We start from the raw sequence: 21,876 nt of genomic DNA on the forward strand, positions 1-21,876 counted from the left end.
GGGTAAAAAGCTCTACAGGCCAGTAGAAAAATATGTGTTTTGATTTGGGGGTGAACTGTCCCCTTTTAAAATGCTATAAATATGTTATATGTTTTTGTTGCGTTGTGCATTGACATTATGCAAGATGGGTATTTTTTACATCTTGCATAATGTAAATCATCAAACCTAGAAAAATCTGTAATTTCTTCAAGGCAATGATGTGTTTCCTTTCAAGCTGCTAGTTTCTAGAATTTCCATGAAAACATGATAGTCTGCATTGGATCTGTCAGAGATGGAGGAAAGAATTAGGCATTAAGGTTGGGTGATTTCCATCTGATTGGTATATGACAATATCCACAGCAAAACATCACGATAGACAATGATATTGTTGTTGTTGCAAACTAAGGCTGCACAACTGATCACAATCGCAATAAAATCACAATACGGCCAAGTGCAGCATCCAAATTGCAGTGGCAAATTGCAATTTTTTGAAAAAGGAAAAATGTGTAAGAAAACAGTGAAATATCACATCATCATGATTTTAGGTTGTTTTTTTTCAGTGAAAAAATTGTAATGCAAAACTGATCAAGTTCACTGATCATATTGCAATTTCAGTCAAAATAATCACAATGTGACTTTTTTTTCCAAATCAAATCGTGCAGCTCTGTTGGAAACACACTAACAGCGGCCCAAAGAGAGGAAGCATCGCTGCCACCATTGTAACTGAATGTCTTGGGTCTTGGCAGCAACAGCTTGTTTTTATGTTCTTTCTCACATGTCAAAAACAGAACAACATCTCCTGCCTTTCGGCAATGACTGTCATGGCGGATGCCAACCCTAGTCGGCACATGTGACTAAGTTAAAACATTACCTCGTCCATGAACATGATTTCCGCCTGCATCTTGTCATACGGATTTTCATCTAAAATGGAGGCTGTTTAACAGTGAAGAAAACAGCTCCCATGATCCCACGCTACTTCAGCGGTCTTCAAACTAAATCTTTTGTTAGTGTTTTAATATGAGAGTGACCTCAAAGTGGCAGTGCATGTTTTAATGATAAACAAGCATCCAAATGCTTGGAATCTGTTTAGACCCCATCATTGCTGCTTGTGGCTATATTTAGTATTAATATCTGTATTTAAGCTGATGGAAACAACATTATGTGATGATGTTTTTACTGAACTTTTGAAAATTTGCTGAAAACGTTGTTGAAATGTGCATGGAAACTTCAAGCCACACACTGTGGACGGAAGGAATTTAAACTGTTGTTTGTGGATTTAAAAGTTAACTTTGTTCTCAGCCACACCAAGAAAGTGACAAAACAGAGACAAAGACATACATATAGATAAGAATGGATGTGGGACTGGGAGCTGCAGCTATTGTGTCCTAATACAATATCTGACTTCCTTTAGATGCCAGACACCACAAACACACACATGCACATACAAGAGTTGAATAGCAGGCAGCGAGGCCCCAGGCCCACTTCCTCTGCGGTAGATGTGGACGATGGAGGAAGGGTGGGTGGGTGGGAGAGAAGGAGGCTGGTACAAACTTCAGTCTCACACACGTTCAGTTCAGACCACTGGACTCAAGCTGTTCTCATCCATCAGCTGCTGGACCGACTGTCTCACTGACTACTCAACTGCTTAACGCACATCAGCATTCCTTTGTAGATTTGTTTATCTGCCTGTCTGGCTGTGTGGCCATCTGAGGTCCCGAAGCTGTCTCAGGTACAGATTCACAAAACTTAAGTCGGACAACGACACGCAAACATAAGGAAAAGGAAACTGAGGAAAACAGTAACACACTTTAAATAACTAGAAGTCATCTGGACATCTGCTGCTGCTGCTGGCTGCTGAGGATCGGTGGAAGGCGGAGACGTGCCGCGCTCAAAGGCACCTCAACAATAGCTGCTGAGGAAGTGGAGAGTGGCCACCTGATCGGCTCCATCAAGAATTTCTCAGGACTGCAATTTCCTGCCTCTGCATCCTAAATCAGGTAGGTGTGGAAATGCATCCATCAGGTGGCTTCTTAAACAGTTTTACTACCTCTGTTTTAAATTTGATTAAGCCGTAGTCTTTCCACTAAAATACCATTTAGCTTTAGTCATGTTTTAGTCATCAGAATTGTTTTAGTCAGAGTTTTAGTTGATCAAATATAAAGTTTTAGTGACTGAATCTACATTAACTGTAAAAGCAAAAAAATCACAATATCAAGGTAACTTCCTGCATTAAATTTTTGAGTTGAGGGGCTGCTCACCCCAAAATCAGAAATAGATATTTTTCTCTGGCCTGTAGAGCTATGTATTCATTTAGATTTTTGTGGTGTCAGTTGCAGAGTTTTGGAGATATCGGCTGTCTTCTCTTTAATTTAATGGGACCTAATTGCACTCTGCTGTGTTATGCTGAAAGTACAAAAAGAAAAATCAAAACCAGTGTCTCTTTCCAGAAACCAACATAATGCACAGACCTTGTTGTTGATTCTTTCTAGAAGGGGGGGGGGGAGTAGTTCTGGCAGATTCAGAGGTATTTCTGGTAGGTTCTACCGCAGAAAAAAAGTAGTTCCAACATGAGCACCACAAGCCGAGTGCCATTTTGTCCCATTAAATGGGAGAGAAGACAAACATCTCTACAGGCAAACATGTCCAAAACTCACTCACTGAAATTTTGGGGTGAACTGTTCCTTTAAGTTTTGAAAAAGTCAATATTTTCAACTTAAAAAATGTAATATTCAGGCAGCCAAATAATGACAAATACAGTTCACGGCTGACTGTGAACAATTTTTGAAATACCTTTTTTTTTTCTAAAACTCAAATATTCATATTTATCTAAAGAAGAGAGTTAAATTATCTCCATGAAAGATTATTGGTCAGCAAAACTTAAGAGTTTGAGTTGGTCTCAAAACTAAAATCTATTTCAGTAAGTTTTGAGTTGTCTCAACCTGTTATAGTGTTGATGTAGTCAACAATGTATAATGTAGTTTTTACATATTTGTCTAATACAGATGAGGTGAAATGCTAATCTGTGGTTATATTTATTGTGTCACATGTTAGTATGTTATGTATTATAGACCCACTCTGCACAATGGCCATGTGAATAGTTCCAAAACTACAAACCATGATTTTACCAACAGACACGACACTACACTTTACTTCATCAGTAAAATGTAGGTAGTGCTAGTTGTTGTTGTTAAGCTGCCCACAAAGTAAATTTAGCTTAATACAATGTTGCTGGTGACACTGTATTGAGCGCATGTTGAAGGCACAAGTTGAAAATATTCTGCGAAAGGTCTGGAGGACTGGAATGGAGCGAAGGGACAGAGCCACAGCTGCAGTCAGCTGCCGAGCTATGGGTAATTCTGGAGGAGCAACGTGTTCTCATCCCAGCTCATCATAGACCAATGAAATGTCACAACCCTGTCACCATCTGACTGCGTCTGATACTGACACAGAAGGTACCTTTAGGCTGCTGTATCTCACGTGGTCAGAAAGCTGTTTTTAACACATGATTAAAACAGTGAAACAGCCTTTAAATACATAATTAATGCTTTGCGGCTTGGTTGAGTTTAGGATAAGACCATGTTTGGTCTGATGTTTCACAATGACTGCAAAAGTCACGAGGCTTTCGTCACATGTCACTGAAGTGACTCGTGACACAAAAGTCGTGACACGTTATTCTCCTTACAATTTTTGATAACGTTTTGGTTTCACACGGAGAATGAATCCTGGTCTCTTGGGTGAAAGGTCAGGTGTTTGTTTCAGCCATTTTTTACAGCCAGTGGGTTTACGTGGAAGTCAGTTGAAAAGCCTGTAGCATTCAGCGGCACATCTGTGCACGACTGTGAGTTGTTGAGGGGTGGTGACATTTTTCCTGTATCTAACAAGTTGGGAGTGAGATTGGGCAGAGTCAGAACCCTCCCAGAGTCATATTGGATTCTGCTCGCCCCTCTTTAACATTTTCATCTTGTTTTTATTCATTGATGAACGGCAAGTATCTCCAAAACTCTGTAACTCACATAAAAAAAAAAAAGACTGTAGATGGATAGCTAGTACTGCAGGCCAGGGGGGAGGGGCTTTTCGATTTTTTGTAGTGAACTGTCACTTTAAGTAAGGGATCTGAAGGCTTTTTCAACCACGGGAAACAGCAAACCTTCCAATAAAACTCAGTTTTAACTGCAAAAAATGGTTTTGTACTCCAAGACAGAGAACCATCCCAGGTTAGACAGGCATCTTTGGTTAAGAGGAAGCCACTGTCATAAAGAAAGCACACATCTAATATCTCATGTTTTTAAAAATATTTTTTCCTCAGGACTGTGAAAGGCAGGTAGACAGATTCTCACAAGATCCAATAAGTTTAACAAAGCTCAGCTTTGGCAAATGATGTCTAATCATCTTCAAACTGTTCAAATTATTCTCTAAAATGAATCATCACTTTCAGTTTCCATAGCTTCAAACAAAAAAAAATCCCATTATCAAATTATAATGTTTGGCTTCTATAAAGAAACACCCATGGTTTTGATTCATGGATCATATTTTTATCATTTTGACCTATTAATACCTTCAACTGTGCTGTTCAGCAGTTCTAAATAAGAATAGAAACTTTATTTATAGGTTATATATAACATTAATTATCGGAATAAAAACATCCTCAGGTCTGAGTGATATCAGCGGTTCATCATCTATTATTATAATCCAGCAGAGGAAAGAGACAGAGGTCCTTTCTGTCTGTGTGTGTGTGTGTGTGTGTGTGTCTCTGTGTGTGTGTGTGTGTGCGTGTGTGTGTGTGCGTGCCCGTTATCAAGACAGGATGCAGAACAATGCTGGGTGCTGGATAATGGGCACACACACATACACATGCACGCAAAGGTCAGGCGAAAGTCTATACAAGGAAGTAATATTGTTATTAATGATGCTGAGAGCACTTGTGAAAGACATAAATACACACACGGTTTGTTCAAAGTCTTCGGGTTTCAGAAAAAAACAGGAAGGGAGGGGAATTTAAGGGACATTAATAAGAGACTTATCAAAAAAAAAATCTCACATCTGATTTTAATCTCATCAATTCTCTCAAGATGTAGTTTAGTCTTTTCCCCGCAGGAAGACAATTTCTGGACAATGTCTCTTCTGAAACAGACTTTAAACACTAAATGCTGTAGTAAGTACAGCACAAGTACAAGTACAAATTAAAGCTATTAATAAGTGACATGCAAATGGAAAAGATATCTATAATCTATAGAAATATACAGTGTGTCATTATACTTGCTCCCTCCACTAAAAACATTTACACTGCCATCTCTTCCCAAAGAGATAACGTATCTCAACAGACTTCCTGTTTTGATAAAGGTTAATCAGATTGAAGATATTAAATAATTATAATTACCTGTCTAAAACATAAACAGGGATTACACCTACTTTAAAAACTTTTCCAGGTCGAGTGTGCATAAGACTGACATGACACCTTCATAATCATGACAACACAACTGTCGTGAACATGAGGTAGTCCTTATGAATGTTTATGACTGCTGTCATTAAGTGTCATTTGGTCAGTTGTTGACATTGTTTGAGATGTCTTTGTTTGACAAGCTAAACTGTCTTAAACATGCCATAGCATGCCTAATTATCAAACTTAAAGTATTAAGCTTTCCTTGATCTCAACTACAGTGATATATTTTGTCGTAAAGAGGTAATTAAGTCTTATTACACTGTCAAATGCTTTTATAATGGTGTCATGAATAATTCTGTTGACCTCAACTATAGTAGTACCAATTAGACTTGTCAGAAAGTTATCATTAAATGTTATAAGCACAGTCTGACACTAGAATACAGAACCAATGCGATTTACAGAGTTTCCTGAGCTAGATTTACTTGTTGTTCAAGTAGGCTAACTGCTAATAGCTCCTGCTAGTTAGCTTAGTTAGCTGTGCAGCTAGCTATGTCATGACACCTATCATGGACATGAAGGCGTCTTTATGAACGTTTGCGACTGTTGTTATTAAGCGTCATTCAGTCCATTGTCACTTTTAATGTCAAGCTGACATTGTTTGAGGTGTCTTTGTTATGACAATTTGACATTAAACTTAAAGAAACGTTTTAGCTTTTTGTTTTAACATTACATTAAACTGTCATAGGTGGTTGGTTTTGACACTGACCATCATTAGACCATTATAATTGTGTCATGAATATTTCCCTCGATCTAAACTAGTGTGATACACTTTGGAGTTGTTATAAAGACATAACTAAGTGTTATTACACTTAGAATAAAAATGCTTTTTCAACAACAGCGGTACCATTTAGACTTCTCATGAAGATGTTAATAAATGTTAAAAGGCCAGCCTGTATTTACTTGTTATTAAACTAGGCTACACAAATCACTGCTAACTGTCGATAAAGTGACCAGATCCCAACAAACCAAATGTGGGACAAAGTATATTTGTGTGGGACAATGTTGGGACCATGTCATTCTACCCCTTAGGCTATAACATCTCTGGTTGATTCAGTAGCACACAATATATAATAGATATATAATAGATAACAGAATGCAATGCAGCTACAAGACATACCCTGCATCTTATCTCAATACAATTAAACTTTTAGTCAAACAAATTCGGTAAATATAGGAGTCTTCCAACATTTTTCAGGCCATGGACCCCTACTACATAATTTACATTGCAGCGAGTAATTTCAGGTCCTCTCTAATTTGCACTTACCTGTAGCTATGTCCGCAGAATGGCTAATGTTAATACCCTCACCCTCTGCGCTTTTGCTGCTGAGGTGAAGGTGGAAGGTACCCGGTTCTAAATCCAAGTCCACTCGACCCCAGAGTCCACTTAGTTTGATTTGTGTGAACACTGCGTACCATACTTGGACACTCATTGATCCGTGCCCCAGGCTCGAGTACGTTCCGCATTTTCCATGTAATTTAACTGTGCCAAAACAAAAAAGTTGACTGCGATTAGGATCTTGTGATTGGCACATTTATCTACACCATAGCAACAAATGTTATGATAATGATGCAAACCTATTCAGATACAGAACAATGTTACTAATGTTAAAACTGCCCAGCGGGGAGTGGAGAGGTTGGGCAAATCTACTCGGGAACAGTACAAAGCATTATAGCGTTATACCTAGTGTGAAAACACCCAGAGTCTCTTGCTTGTGAAGTTACAAAACAATCCATTGTGGCTCACAAAAGTGTGCACTTGAGATAATAAGACAGCTAATTGGCCAGTATGTGTCAATATTACATAGCTGACTATTTTGCCGTTAAGGATAGATGCTGCACAGTGATTTAGATCACTATCAGATTACTCAGATTACCATTTACTGAGCATTAGCCTATTTAACTCTTGGTTCCAATAATCTAAAAAGAGTCATTTATTTTCTGATCAAAACTTTCATATTGCTGGACTTCTAGTCTTGTTCATGTTTTAGAAAAAAACAGTTGTACCCATAACATGTCCACAGTGACAGAGCGGGATGGGACAGACTGTGTGTTTACAGTAGATTTCTAGTTTTCCTTCCCCAGAGACAGACGGAGGGGAGTGTGGGAACCGACAGTGAAGCTAAACTAAGACATGGGCACAGACATTTTTATTAATGGGGTCAGGGCTGGGGTGGAGAGAGGCTCACCGGGTCAAGATAATGCACATACACACACTTACTAACCACAATCACATACCAGTCAGGTTACAGTAACATCAGTGCAAACTGTTTTGTCCAAATTTAATGCATATTTATTTTATTTTATTGTTTGTGCATTTCCATCCCCTATTGAATATTTAATGATTCGTGACAGGGCCTGTCCTCGGATTTTGGAGGCCCTGAACAAGATTTTAGGGCCAAGACTTGGACAAATCACAAACATTCATGGTCATTACCACCTCATACATGCCACTTTGTCTTTTGTTAAAATAAACCATGAATGAGATTATGAAAAGCCTAAACGCAAAGAATGACACTTAACTCTGCTGCTGCAGACATGAAACGTGTGTGTTCTCTGCTCCTCAGGTGATTCCTGTACCTGCAGAGCTGAGCGATAACCACTGAGCGACTTGACAACTCTGTGCCGAGTCTATAATCCGTCATGGCAGACTGGAGCCTACTGGGAAACTTCCTGGAGGAAGTACAGGAGCATTCTACCTCTGTTGGCAAGGTATGACACAAACACATACTCAAACACACACACACACACTGCACACATTGCATGCCAGCCAGCTTGGCACCAGTCCGACTTCCTTTTCACATGCTTGAAAAACGTAAACAGACATAAACACACTCAAAATAAAACATTAATACATTTCCAAATCATCCTGTTTATTTTGTGCATCCAGACCTATGGTTTCCTCGAATAATAAGCAGAAAGTTTCAGTCTGTATAGTCTGTTTGTGTATATTGTGCAATCTTTGAAGAAACAACCTGTTCTCATCCCAATTTGTCACATACCGACCATTAGTTAGCAGCTCTTGGGACAAGGGACTCTTTGGCAGCTGTATCTGATGCTTGTTAACTAGCAGTTAGCCACTAAAGTAGCTAAGCACTAATAATAAGTAAAATTTTGTCCATCATGAAACTCATGGAAAGTTGAGGCAGAGCAGCTGGGGGACATCAGAGAGAAAACCATAAAATATTCTCCCCATAAAATCTAATCTAGTTCCACCAAAATCGGTGACTAAAGTTATAAAGCTGTGCCGGAGGACATCACAGGGAAGACCAGAAAATATTTCCTCCATGAAATAAAATCCACTTTCTCTAGGATCAGTGAATGAAGTTGTGTTTAGTGCAATAATCTGCAGTGCTGGCAGCCAACACTCGGCTCTGCTGTGCCTTTAGGGATGGGGGGCCTTAAAAAGACGGGAGCCAAAAGGGCTGGTTTCAGACAGAGCGTGAACAGAGGATATTTTTGAACTGTGAATCATGCCAAGGCACTCTAGTGGAACCATGGTATAAAATATAGATCTGTAAATGAGCATAATGGTCCCCTTTAAGTAAAATATAAGTAATTTATAATTTGAAAATATGAAAAAAGTATTCTATACAAGCTAATATTATTACATTTTAGGCATTTAATAGTCTCAATAAAGGTCTGACTTTAACCCCAACATCATTTATGTATAATAAAAACTGGATACAATGATGGAGCTACATCTCCAACACTTTATGGTGGCAGTGGGACTCAGTTTATTCCTATGAAAGTTGCTCGGTGGCACCCGAGCAGTGGTGGAAGTTAAAAATACTCAAGTTTCTGTACCTGGATACCTGTACTTTTATGTGTAGATTTTCAGCTCTGTACTTTTACTCCTACTTAAGTATGCATTATACTATGGAATCTACTTAGCTACTTTTGAAATCATCAATTTAGTTCTGAGCCCAAGTTGAATTAACATCCAGACCTTTCATCTTTTGTGTATCCAGTAAGGTGATCTGATCACAAACAGGCCAAGGAAAACAATGACACGTTGATGAAGAACTAAATACTGCAGCAGCACAAGTTTGGAGTAAGGATGTTAATGATTAATCACTAATTGATTAATTGCCGTTGAGTACTTGATCAATTAAAAACCTGGGTATTTAATCAATAGTCTAGAGATGGCATCTCATTTTGTCTGGTAGCCATTAACTTAAACTTTAAATGAGAAAAAAAAAAAAAAAAAAAAACGAAACAGGAAAAAAAATGAAAATGAGAAAAAAAATAACGTATACATAATGTATTTTTTAAATTATAAATGAGTAATTGATTGTTATCTTTTTTAACTACTTGTTAAGGAAAATGCACAAAATTTACAACCCTAGTTTGGAGAAGTGATGATTGGAACAAAGTTAAAGTGAAAATTTGGGCAAAAAGAATAACTGCTATTGAAATGCATTAAACACCAAGAGTTAAAACTTACTACTTTCACTTAAGTATTGGTCTAACACCACTACTTTTACTTGTAACTGAGCAATATTTTAGTAATATAACAGTACTTGGACTTGAGTATTATTTTTCAGTACTCTTTCCACCACTGTGCCTGAGTCCAAAAAAGCCACTTCTCACTGTTAAGTACCCAGATGAATATGTACTGCGCATTCACTATTGGCTGAAGCTGCAGACTGCCGCTGGCTGACCAGTTAACTTCCATGTTAGCCTGCCACTATCTTGAATGGCGGTATGGGGATAAAAAGATTTAATCACATGGCTCTTCTAGGCTTTCCAAATGTTATCGGACTAAATGGAACAAATGTTGATGGTGGAATGGGTCATTTCACGGAGGTTGTGATGCTAAAAAAATATTCATACATGGTTTTACAGCCACTTCTTTCACAATGTAGGTCTATGCAAAAAAGTCTTTTTGGGCCACACTGGATCACATGATGTTGTCATTACACGGTCTGGCCACTATGTCGAACCGGCTTTAAGGCTCAGCACTCTTCCTGGGGCTCACCCGACACTGAAAAGATAGGCCGATAATTTCCCACATCATAGATTTTAATTGACCAATCAGGATGCTTTGAAGGCGGGAGGCTTTTAAAGTCATTTGGTAAGCTTACAGCGAATTACAAAACACCTAAAAGTAATTTAATATGTATTTTAAATACTTTTTTTTTAAAATATTGCCATCTCTTACTAGAGATGAGTGTTTGCATAAAGGGTAGATAAAGTTTTTATGTTATTTTGACAGTTTTGAACATTTGTGTGGACTACAACATCAGCAACTACAACTACTACTACAAGACTGTGTACAAAAATACTATTATCAAAAGTGTGATTGGCATAGGTCCAAGAACCCCCTTCTAGACTAAAGTTCCATTCATGTTATCTTAAATTCATATTTTTACAAGGGTAGATTCAAGAAGTAATTGTCCCTTAAATTATTTGTCCTCATGTATTATTAGATTTTTAAGACCATTAAAAATATAATAATAAGCCATTGATTTCAAAGTTATAATCCCCAACTATTGAAACAAAATACAAGAGCAACATCTGCAGGTGAGACAAAAAAATTAAAATATGAAATCAGTGAGACATGAATAAATTAAAACCCTTGTGCAATAAACAATCACTCAAACAAGTAGACAGTTTTCCTGCACATCTACACACATTTTATGGACTTTTCAAATTTGTAACAGATGCTGTTTTACAAAACTCCTCATGATGTCATTATTTCCATATAGAAATTTCTATAGTTTCATGTTATTGTTTTTGAGGGTCTGATACATCTTGTTTTGGCTCCACAGGTGTGGCTGACCATCCTGTTTATCTTCCGTATCCTGGTGCTCGGGACGGCCGCTGAGTCATCGTGGGGAGACGAACAGGAAGATTTTGACTGTGACACTGCACAGCCGGGCTGTGAGAACGTCTGTTATGATCGAGCCTTCCCTATAGCACATATACGATACTGGGTAATATACACATCCTTAAATCACCTGAGAAATATGGGGAATATATTTGATATAAATTGCACAAAAGAAGATGTGATCATTTTTACCCATTTTGGTCATAAGCATAGACATCACAGAGGATATATTGTTACTTTTTTGTGAGGTCAGAAATTTATCATGATTGCTTAGCAACTATTACTGTCACTTTCAAGAAAACTTTGCATGCAAGTTCCACTAATTTACCTAAATTAGCTTATTCAGCTAAATTATTCTAATCAATAGAATACTGAAGAATTTGAGGAACATAAAGTAGAGGAGACCAGGGACAACTGGAACACTTTTTGTCAATATTTGAGAGCTCTAACACAACAATTCAGTGACATACTGACACAAAAAGTACCCTTACTAATTACAAGTTGCAATGTTTCCAAGTTTTTTTGTTTAATTTTTTGCACAATAAAAAATACACAAAAATGACAGAAATAACAAATAGCAGCAGACGCAACCACTGCAGTTGCATACCCCAAAACAGGGGCAGTGTCAAGGTTGGAGAGAATGTAAGAAGACCAAAATCCATTGACACCTGCAGGAAATATTGTATGGTTATACATATTACATTATGTTGTATGCTACTATATTTGTTCAAATAAAATAAACCAAATATTTTATATCCTATGAACTGCATTAAATTGTTTGTTATGGTATCTATGTATTCTAAAATGATCTAAAATTTGAATAGGACCTCTGATTTTTGTTACCTTACATAAAACAAAACAAATGTGATAGCTGAATCTTAGTGCAGTAAGTATACAAATCTAAATATTTATGGTGTGTTTTTAGAAATGGTTAGCAGATATGTAAAGTAGTTTAAATTTGTAGTCACATCCCTACACCATGCAAAATTATTGGTTTAGTCGTTCAATTTTAAGTGTCACTAACCTTTAATTTAACTGTTTTTAAATCTAAATTTCCACCAGGTGCTCCAGATCGTGTTTGTGTCGACTCCCAGTCTGATCTACATGGGCCATGCCATGCACACTGTCCGCAGAGAGGAGAAGAACAGGAGCAGGGAAGAAGAGGAAGGGGAGGGGGGAGGGAGAGAGGAGGACCCAGGAGGAGGTGAAGGCAGAGGAGGACAAGAAGAGAAACAGGGGAGGAGAGGAGAGAAGGATGACGGAAAGGAAAAAGGTCTATCAGCGGGTCGAGTCCGTCTGAGGGGAGCTCTGCTACAGACCTACGTACTGAGTATACTGATACGAAGCATCATGGAGGTACATACTACTATTACTGCTATTCTTAGCTCTTTTAAGCCTCTTTCAGCAAATTGTTTTGGTTTTTGTGGCATTAACCCTATGATTCAGTGTCAGAACCTGCTTCCAGCTACAGAAGCTGCTTTCAGTGAAGTAGCTCTGGTACACCAACACCAAACACCAGACAACTAGCTGTTGAAAAGGGGGCTGATTGAGCTGCAAAAATGTAACAACACATATAGCATGTCGCAAGAAATCCAATCTGTCACTAACTACAGAAGAAACAGGAACAGGACCAAGACCTGAGGCGCCACCCAACCGGACAACCTCATCAGTTTCTATGCCAGCTTAGACAAACTGAGCAGAGACATCTAAGCACAGCATTTTTAACTTATCTCTCACAGGGGAAGCAGTCCCACGGTCCCTCGAGTCTTCTGTCATAGTACTGGTTCCTAAAAAAACAAATACATCCGCAATGAATGACTTCAGGCCAGTGGCACTTATGCCAGTTGTCATGTAGTGCCATGAAAAGCTGGTTCTCCAATCCAAAAACTAATATATGAATGCTCGATCTGCATTTAAATATGGAAACAACGGGGGACTTTTATTGTGAAGAATTTAAGGAAACAGTGTTTATCCCAGAGATGTGTATGAAAGGTTTGTCCACCGTTTAACAGCTGCTTAGCTCGAGCCTCCTTGAGCTCATCTTCAGTTAAAAGACGCACCCTCAAGCGGGTGGTGTATCAGACCAGCTCTGTGTATGAAAAGGGCCACAAGAGGCTTCTTCACCTCTAACAGACTAGTGGGGAGTTTAACCTCATGGGGTCTTTGACACTTTGAGAGGTATGTGACTCATAGACCCACTACTCCATCAAGTGAACCGTCAGGGTCACCTGAGTAGAGGTGTGAGTGGGTGTCATTTGTGAGTCATTGACTTACCCTGCCATCATGTGAGTTGTGAGCATCACACGAGTGTAGAAAGGTATTAATCTGCCTGGGGAGTGATTTTAGGACTGCATTGTATATGGCTTGTGGGATGGTCCTTGAGATAAGAGGCGAAACATCTTCAAGAACCCAAGCAAGTCCAGCTTTCCTTCAGCTTTCCAGCTCAGCTGTTAGCCCCTCACACAGGCCTACACAGAACTCACTGAGAGCATCCTCAGCAGCAGCATCACTGTGTGGTTTGAAAACACCACCGAGGCTGACAGGAAATCTCTTCATTAAAAACTGCAGAGACATTCAGCAGCTCTGACCTCCCCTCCACGGGTGTGCTGTACACACAACGCTGCAGGAGGAGAGCACAGAGCTTCCTCACAGACCGACGCCACATGCCAAAGAGCATCACCGCTCACAGGGCACACTCCCACAACAGCTTATTTCCAGGCACGTTGTTTGGAAACACTGCTGACCTCATTTCAGCATTAAAACTCTGGCCTTCCTGATAGGGGCTTATCAGTCATGAGGTGTCATTCCCTGATTCGTCACACCATGACCCTTACAAATCCCTTGAGGCTGGTTGTTGCTTGACTGTTGTTGCTTGATAACGCTCTTTCATTCACTTTTAGTTTTAATGCTCTTTTAAAGGTTTATGTCTCTGTATGTGTGTTTGTGTGTTTGTAAATGACATTCATCTGCCTCTTAAACCAAACCTCTTGAACTGTCAGTTGAGTCAACAGTCACAGCAGCCAGTGAGCATCATCTAACTTTACCGATGCTGTGATTTTACTAAAGGTGAACAACTGACCAACAACCAATCTGCAGTTTTGCATTACTTTTGGATCTGCTGGGCCTGTTTTCGGCAGGTTAGACACGACAACATGCCGACCGGAGCTAACGGCTACTTACTGCGTATTACATTAGTGATTAGGGAAGACTCCAGAAAACATACATTTGACTGGATATACTATTTTTTTGCTACTATAGGTTAGCTGTTAACTTTGGTCAGCCTGCTGTTAGTGTGTTGAGCCACCGTCTTTAGACATAAACGAACACTAAAAATATAATGATGGAAAATATTCCACGGAACCAGATAGTGAATGCAAAGTTGTTGCCCATTCAGTACAATGAGAGTTGCTCACCTGGCACATAAGCCAAAAAAAAACACTTTTTTGTGCAATAATTCACAGTGAAACATCATATAAATACATTATTATTTTTTTTTATTATTATTTACACATTTTTATAACATGTTTTTGAATATAGCATATATTTATTTTTTTTCTGTGATTGCACCTCCACACAGGTGGTGTTTCTGTGTCTCCAGTACTTCCTGTATGGAATCTTCCTCAATCCTCTGTTTGTCTGCAAGGTAAAACCAGAAATCTGAATCAGTTTGTACTCATTCTACAAATAAATCACAGTATTCAGGCCTTCAGTCACGTTCTGTCTCTCTCATTCAGGCCTGGCCGTGTCCACATCCAGTGAACTGTTATGTCTCCAGACCAACAGAGAAAAATGTCTTCATAGTGTTCATGTTGGCTGTGTCTGCTGTCTCTCTGGGCCTCAGTGTGCTCGAACTGCATCACCTGGCATGGAAACACTGCTGCAGGTAGGAAATCTGTGTGTTATTCTTGAACATATTTGCGAGAGAAACTTGAATTTATAAGCGCATAATGGTGGTTTTGCATGTTCTGAATAGGACCTATTATGCTTTTCCTCATTTTCTGACATATTTATAATGTTAAAATGTTGGATGTTCATATTAAACATGGCCCAAGTGTCAAATAATGAGAAACATATGCAGAACTAATCCCTGCGAGTAAAATTATCTAAACACTCTGCTCTGGCTGCCTCTATCATTTTTCCAACCTAATCCTTGTCTCATATGTGGTCTCAAAAACGGTAAATTAAGAACATTTGGTTTGTCATATCAACTATTTTCCATACTTAGATGGTGCCCAGAAGCACTCAGGGTGCTGTACTTCTGTACATCCAGACCAATCTCTGAGCTAACTAGCCAGCTAGCAGCTAAAGTAGCCCCTAATAATGTATAATTCTGTCTGTTAATCAGAAACCTTGGGGGCAAAAATTGCCCAAAAAGTCATGACATCACTTACTCAACCTCTGTCTTTAGTCTTTCTAATAATACCTACCTTCATAGTTGTATGCCTCAACAATTTTATAACAAACTGACTTCCTTGACTTGTTGTAATATTTTTTTCCCAGAATACCAAACACATGACCTGTCTTACTCTGCCTGACTGACTTACCCTGATGGTCTTACCTTAACCCTAACCAATCACTATCCTCATGCCAAACTAACCCAATCCAATGAAGACAATGAGTCTTCACCATCCTGGGGGGAAAAAAATGCACAGGGGTCACGCCCCTTAGCTGGCTTCTGAGAAGCTGGCCAATCAGAAGAAAGGAAGAAAGGCTTTCAGGGAGGAGGGGGCAGGAGCTAAAACAGCTTGTTTCAGACAGAGTGTGAATAGAGGAACTACATAAAGGGCCAGTATAAGATAAAAAAAAGGATGTTTTTGATCTGTGAATCATGCAAAGCTACTCTAGTGGAACACCAGAATGGGAATATCGAGCTGGGAATGAGCACAATGGGTCTTCTGTAATCAAACTGACTATAGCCAACATCACCGCAGGTGATATCAAAATGCACTCTGTACATTGTGAAATGCCCCAGAGAATAAGGGCTAGGTCTGGAGAAATTCAAGCACAAACATTGGTTAGTAAAAAACAAACAACACACAGTAGGCTGCCATACTCCAAACCAATGAAGCTACCCAATGAAGAACTTCTTTTGTACCGAACAAAAGCCAACCAACCAATCAAGCTAAGGTGCGGTTTCAGGTGAAGGTATGTTAGAACTCATGAGAGTGAAAATCTCTGCCGAGGAACATACAGTAAAGCATCAACATCAATGCCACCACAACTGCCAGATGCAACCAGCAGAGTTTTTTTTTGTAAGCTTTGTTTATGATGCACAGAATAGTGTAATGGTAGTGTAACCAAGCATCTTGGGCTCATTTAACGGTATAAATTTTAATATGGAAACAATAAACAAGGTGATATGTCCAGATTTATTAATTTAAACATTTTTATGTATTTAAAACATTTTGTTGTAATGCACTATATAGAATGAAAACTTTAATCTCACTCAGTTGTCCCTACCGGTTGTACTGATCAGTTAGTAATAGTGAGAGAAAGATTGAAGAACAGGGTGGTATGGGAAGGGAGCAGAGCATCACAAGTCTATTAGGGGACAAATAATTACAGGTTTACAGAATAATTACAGATTCAAAAGACTTTATCTAAATATTTAAACTTAACAGATTTATTCAGAGCTGGATGCTTCTGTTGTTTAGGGCCACGCAATCCATGTGACTTCCTGTCTTTATCGGTATTTAAATGTAATTATTTAGGGTGGGGTTACAAGATGATAGCTCACCACTGAAGTAAAATAATATAATCACAAATGTCCACAAATTAATCAGTACGAAACTGACAAGCAACTGCAAGAAAAGAAAGAACAACAAAAAACAAAACAAACAAAAATAAAAACCCACTTCCCCACCCACTTCCAAATCCCTCCCCTCCCACCCACCCTGGATCTTGAGGACATGAAGATCAATTATATTGAGGATTTAATTACAGAGATTACTTGTTTTTATCTTGTCTGTATATTGTTTATACTAGTTTGTATTAAGAAAATAATGTAAAAATATGCATTTCTGATTTTGTAGAGAACTGTCCCTAATAAATGAAAACCTAAGCTGCCTCTAAAAAGGATGAAATAAATCTTGAAAGTTACTCTGTGTCCCTGTGCAATTATCCCTTGTGTAGGTGTGAGTTATATATAGTGTATATAGCCTGTGTGTATAGTTTATTCTCAAATATAGAATCTATATTTTTATATTTTTATTCTTTATATTTTTAGTGCATTTTTTTACTTGATCTTTTGTACCCATACTGTTTGAGCTGCTGTAATGTGTGAATTTCCCCACTGTGGGATCAATAAAGTACATCTTTTCTTATCTTAATGAACATGCCATAAATGTCAGTTTACTTATGAGAGGGACTTTTCTTGGGAAAACAGTTGTATAATTTTTGTGGTAGTGGTGGAGCTTTGTAAAAACTGAGAAAATAAATCTGACGATGTTATCAGGGTCGTCTTGGATTCTGGTCTGGAGACCAACAGAAAGCATGTGGCACTCAGGGTTGGAAAGACATGGGCCATTTACCAGGCGAATGAAAACATACAGTTAGTTGCATTCATGGAGGACGCAGAAGTTTTGCAGTATGAACCATACAAGGGAGTGGACTTCAGGTTGTCTCAGTATCAGCTGCATCAGTTCTAACCATATTTGCACTGGTAACACGTATTGTGGGTCTCTCAACTTAATGAACAAAATTGTTGGATCATTTTAACAGGCTAAAAGATGAAATGCTGCTCATGTAATCCTAGCCTGCAGACAAGGGCAGATATTTCATTCCACGACTGGTGGGGAAAATAAACATGTCCTTGCCCGTTGTCACAAAGGTTTAGAGTGCTAGAGACACAGTGTGTCCCCATAAGCATGGTAAAAAGCTATCAGCCTCCAGTGCACATTTCAAGGGGAGACAGAGAAACTGTGCTGTTGCCAGAGGAGGCCTGAAGGTTGATAGATAGATAGATTTATTGCTAGTTGCTTAAATTAATATATTGAAAAAAATGTCAGTAAAGACTATAAATAGGTAGGCAATGGAATGATTCTCATTAACTAACACTGATCAGACACTGAGGGGTTATATTTTAATTTTTTGACCAAAATGATTGCAAGGGATAATTCCATAATCCCTGGCTCGTGGTAAGGACATGTCCTTACTTTCCCTACCCAAATCTGCACCATTGCATGAGGGCATTTTCATGAAGAGGCAATTCTGACTTGTTTGTTCGTCGCTTGCAACTTGTTATGTTGTGATATTGTGGCTTTGGGTTATTCATCAATGGTGAAAGGTATTCATATAAGAGGCTGATTAATTTCGGGGGTGGATACCATTATTTGGGAGTAATGAATTTTTGATATAGATATATCAACCATGTACTTGCTTGGTTTGACTCAGTTCATCAGCTCAGCATGGCAGGAATTTGCATCTGAGCTACCCGCTTCAAGGTCTGGCTTGATTGGTGCTTCTTTTGAGTGGAGAAACTGTAAAACACTGGTTAACTATATTTCATTTACCATAAATTCTTTACAATCAAAGTCTAGTGATAGTTTGGCATCTAAAAGCTTTTATTATGAAGCAGCAAAACCAGGAAGTTGTGTTTTCATCAGTAACTTAACAATTCCTATCCAGCTGGAAGCAAATGTGAACAGTAAAATAAAGCAGATACACATAAGTACAAGCAGTGATGCAGGAGAGAAACTAAATTTCAAACCAGAGATTCAGTTAGAAGCTACAAAAGTACTGAGAGCTGAACTCACAGAAACCTCTTTGTCTCTGCTTTCCTGCACAGACAGGAGTTGAGTCTTGGCTTTGCAGTACATATCAGAAAAAAATACTAGAAAGGCAAACTCTTTCATTTATGTGGTTACCAGGGTGACAAGTACCCATTTAATATATGATTGGTTGCGTGAAGAATATGACAGTGACAAGTTCAGAGATTCAGACACTCTCTCCTAATTGAGAACAATTGAAAAAAGATACAGGTGCTCAGAAAAAAATGCCATGTGGACTCTAATTCATATGGATTGAAAAATAGAAATGTGTGTGTATGCAGTGTGGTATATGTGGATAGAAATCTATTTATTTATTTAGTCTGTTAGAATTGGATGTGAGAAAACCAGCATTTGAAGTAAATTTCCCACATCAACAGTCCTGCAGTTATTTTGAGTCACCGGTGATTCAACTTTCACTTCTTGGAATGAAACATAAAGCACAAACTGTATGAGAAAAACCCTGGAGGCCTGAAATGTGGCAGCCCACTCCCTCTGGGAATGATTAGCCAACTTCAAGTAGCCTACATTAAGTAGTTTATAAGTCATACCAGTATCAGTCATGCCATTGTGTCACAACCTCTGAGTGGAGGTCATAGTACAGTCAAATAATATGTATACTAATCTAATTCTTCATGGTGAGATTGTATCACATGTGTTAACTGGCTAAAAATCTGTTGCAGGCGGTTTTTCTTCAAGGATGCTCCTCCTGCCAATGCCTCACTGGCACGGCAGCTCTCTCTGTCTCCTCCACCACCGTCAACCCCACCTCCTGACTTCAACCAGTGTGTGATTGGCTCCTCGCATTTCCTGCCCCTCCCTTTTTCCAACCACCGGCTGGCTAACCAACAAAACTCGGAGAACATGGTCACAGAGAAACACAAAATGGCCACCGCCGTGGGGGAGGCAAACCTCCTCCAGATGAGCTGCTACTCAACCAGATGGCAGGAGACTAGTAACAGTCAGATCCAAGATGGCGGATACTTGAGGACCGACACTAACTGCTACAGCCCTGGGAAGAGGGAGATCAGCTGCCCTCAGATCCAAACCGATGGCCCAGATGGGCTGTTGCTATGCCCAAATGAAGGGCTCTGTCAGAAAGACAAACGACGATTCAGCAAAACCAGCGGAACAAGCAGTCGAACGAGAGCAGACGACCTCTCTGTTTAGAAAGAAAGTAGAAAACAGGCGGATTCACTTGCACACCTTCTAAATAAACAAGACATATTTGATTCTCTGAACACATTCATATAATGCACATGGCCTAGCACCTAAGACAACTGGAGGAATCAAAGCTGACCTATTTAGCATGAACACTAAGGGTCCTCTTTAGACAATCTATAGTGCATGATCTAAAGTGCAGCATGCAAGCACAATTAGGGTGTGTCCAACTCCACTTCGCTACTTAAATGGCGTATAGTCTGGGTGCAAAGAAAGGTGCAAGGCACAAAGGTGTATTTAATAAATTTAATGCTGTGACATTACTGTGCACATGGAAACGTTCCTACGTTACTTACTAAAGGCAGCCTCTCCAATCATTAAACTAAATTGTTAAAGAAAGCACTCAGTACATCAATACAACTGACACGACAGCGGAAACTCTCCAGAGGAATTATTTTTTTTAAACTCTGTTTTTGTTATCTGTTTCTGTTTTTTATTAAAGTGATAGTTCACCCAAAAATGAATTTTCAACACTGTTTTCTGCTGAAGCTCTGGGAGTGTTTTGTGAACTGGAGATCTTCACCCATCCTCATAGGGATGAGTTGATATTGAGTGAAATTCATTTTTTCGTGAACTATTGCTTTAAGTGCAATCTTGGAACCTATCGGCTATCATCTGACCACAATTAAAAAACTGCTAATATTTTGGGACCTGGAATGGTGTAGCCAGCGGCTATGTAGATAACAAATATCTAGGCCAACACTTCTCTTCTGTGCACCATTATTGGTTACAGTCTGATTAGCAAAACTGAGATGACGATGATGATGATGATGATGAATGATGAATGTTGATACATTTTTAAAAAGCTAATAAAAAGCTAAATCATTACATACTAGCCAGTCAGTTCCAATATTGCATTTCGGTCAATGACTTCCGCTTCTTTTGCTCTCAGATGGAAGACTGCACTAAATTCTTGACTGACAATAAATGAGGTGTTCAGATTGCAGATAAAGTGTGTTTTCATATCAAAATACACAACAGTACATAAAGAGTCAATGTGCATTCACATGAATATTATCATCTTTGTGGAGTCAATCCTTTAAAACAGCTAGTATAGTGATTTTATTAAACCATCCAGTTTGCAGCGTTTTGAACCTTGGAGGAACAGAAATCTTCCATCCATTTGTTGCTGCAGTCTGATCTACAAGCCTGAGGTAAAGATGAAAACTGTGCTCAATCACAATGCACTCAACCTTTCAGTGCTACGGTTGGATGTTCCACTCAGTCTGATGGTAAACCTGGACTGGCTGCACTATGATCTGTTAACTGACAGCTGGGGACAGTGGTTGCTGATCACCCTGAAGGACTGTTGCTGCAACTTAACGCAAATTTCTCTTCAAAGGATGATTTATGACAAAAGTTTCTTCTTCTGGGGGCTTTTTAGGGAACCTGATGGGATAAACGTAACTGTTCATATTCTGTTTGTACCACAGACACTCCTCAGATCTGACTGATTTACAGCCCTTGAATCCACCCAGGACACTGAAGACTGAGCCTCGAATCTGTGGAAGTTGTAACACTGGGATTTTACAGTTTTACCTTTGGATTGAGCCTAATATAACTGATTTGTTTACTGGCTGAAAGTGACTATTGTCAGACTGTGCTGAATTCTTCACTGAAGAAACAGGAACTTCACAGGT

The 21,876-nt window shown here is 38.9% G+C and overlaps 1 protein-coding gene across 1 annotated transcript; it reads left to right on the forward strand.

Moving 5' to 3' along the window:
- The first annotated feature begins 1,540 nt into the window (after positions 1 to 1,540).
- On the forward strand, positions 1,541 to 20,243 carry LOC146315722 (gap junction alpha-5 protein-like). Its single transcript, XM_084735491.1, has 7 exons — positions 1,541 to 1,976; positions 7,984 to 8,128; positions 11,191 to 11,355; positions 12,312 to 12,605; positions 14,827 to 14,892; positions 14,984 to 15,132; positions 19,699 to 20,243. The coding sequence occupies exons 2-7, from the start codon at positions 8,060 to 8,062 to the stop codon at positions 20,183 to 20,185; spliced, it is 1,230 nt and encodes a 409-aa protein (XP_084591617.1). The 5' UTR covers positions 1,541 to 1,976; positions 7,984 to 8,059; the 3' UTR covers positions 20,186 to 20,243.
- The last annotated feature ends 1,633 nt before the right edge of the window (positions 20,244 to 21,876 follow it).

The sequence above is a fragment of the Lutjanus erythropterus genome, chromosome 14, assembly GCF_056507025.1.
Source record: "Lutjanus erythropterus isolate fLutEry1 chromosome 14, fLutEry1.hap2, whole genome shotgun sequence".
NCBI lineage: Eukaryota > Metazoa > Chordata > Actinopteri > Lutjaniformes > Lutjanidae > Lutjanus > Lutjanus erythropterus.

Excerpts from the sequence above, each read along its gene's own strand:
- LOC146315722 (XM_084735491.1), top strand. The coding sequence starts at position 8,060 with ATGGCAGACTGGAGCCTACTGGGAAACTTCCTGGAGGAAGTACAGGAG. Across the intron at positions 8,129-11,190 it reads ATTCTACCTCTGTTGGCAAG|GTGTGGCTGACCATCCTGTT; the intron begins GTATGACACAAA and ends TTGGCTCCACAG. Across the intron at positions 11,356-12,311 it reads TAGCACATATACGATACTGG|GTGCTCCAGATCGTGTTTGT; the intron begins GTAATATACACA and ends AATTTCCACCAG.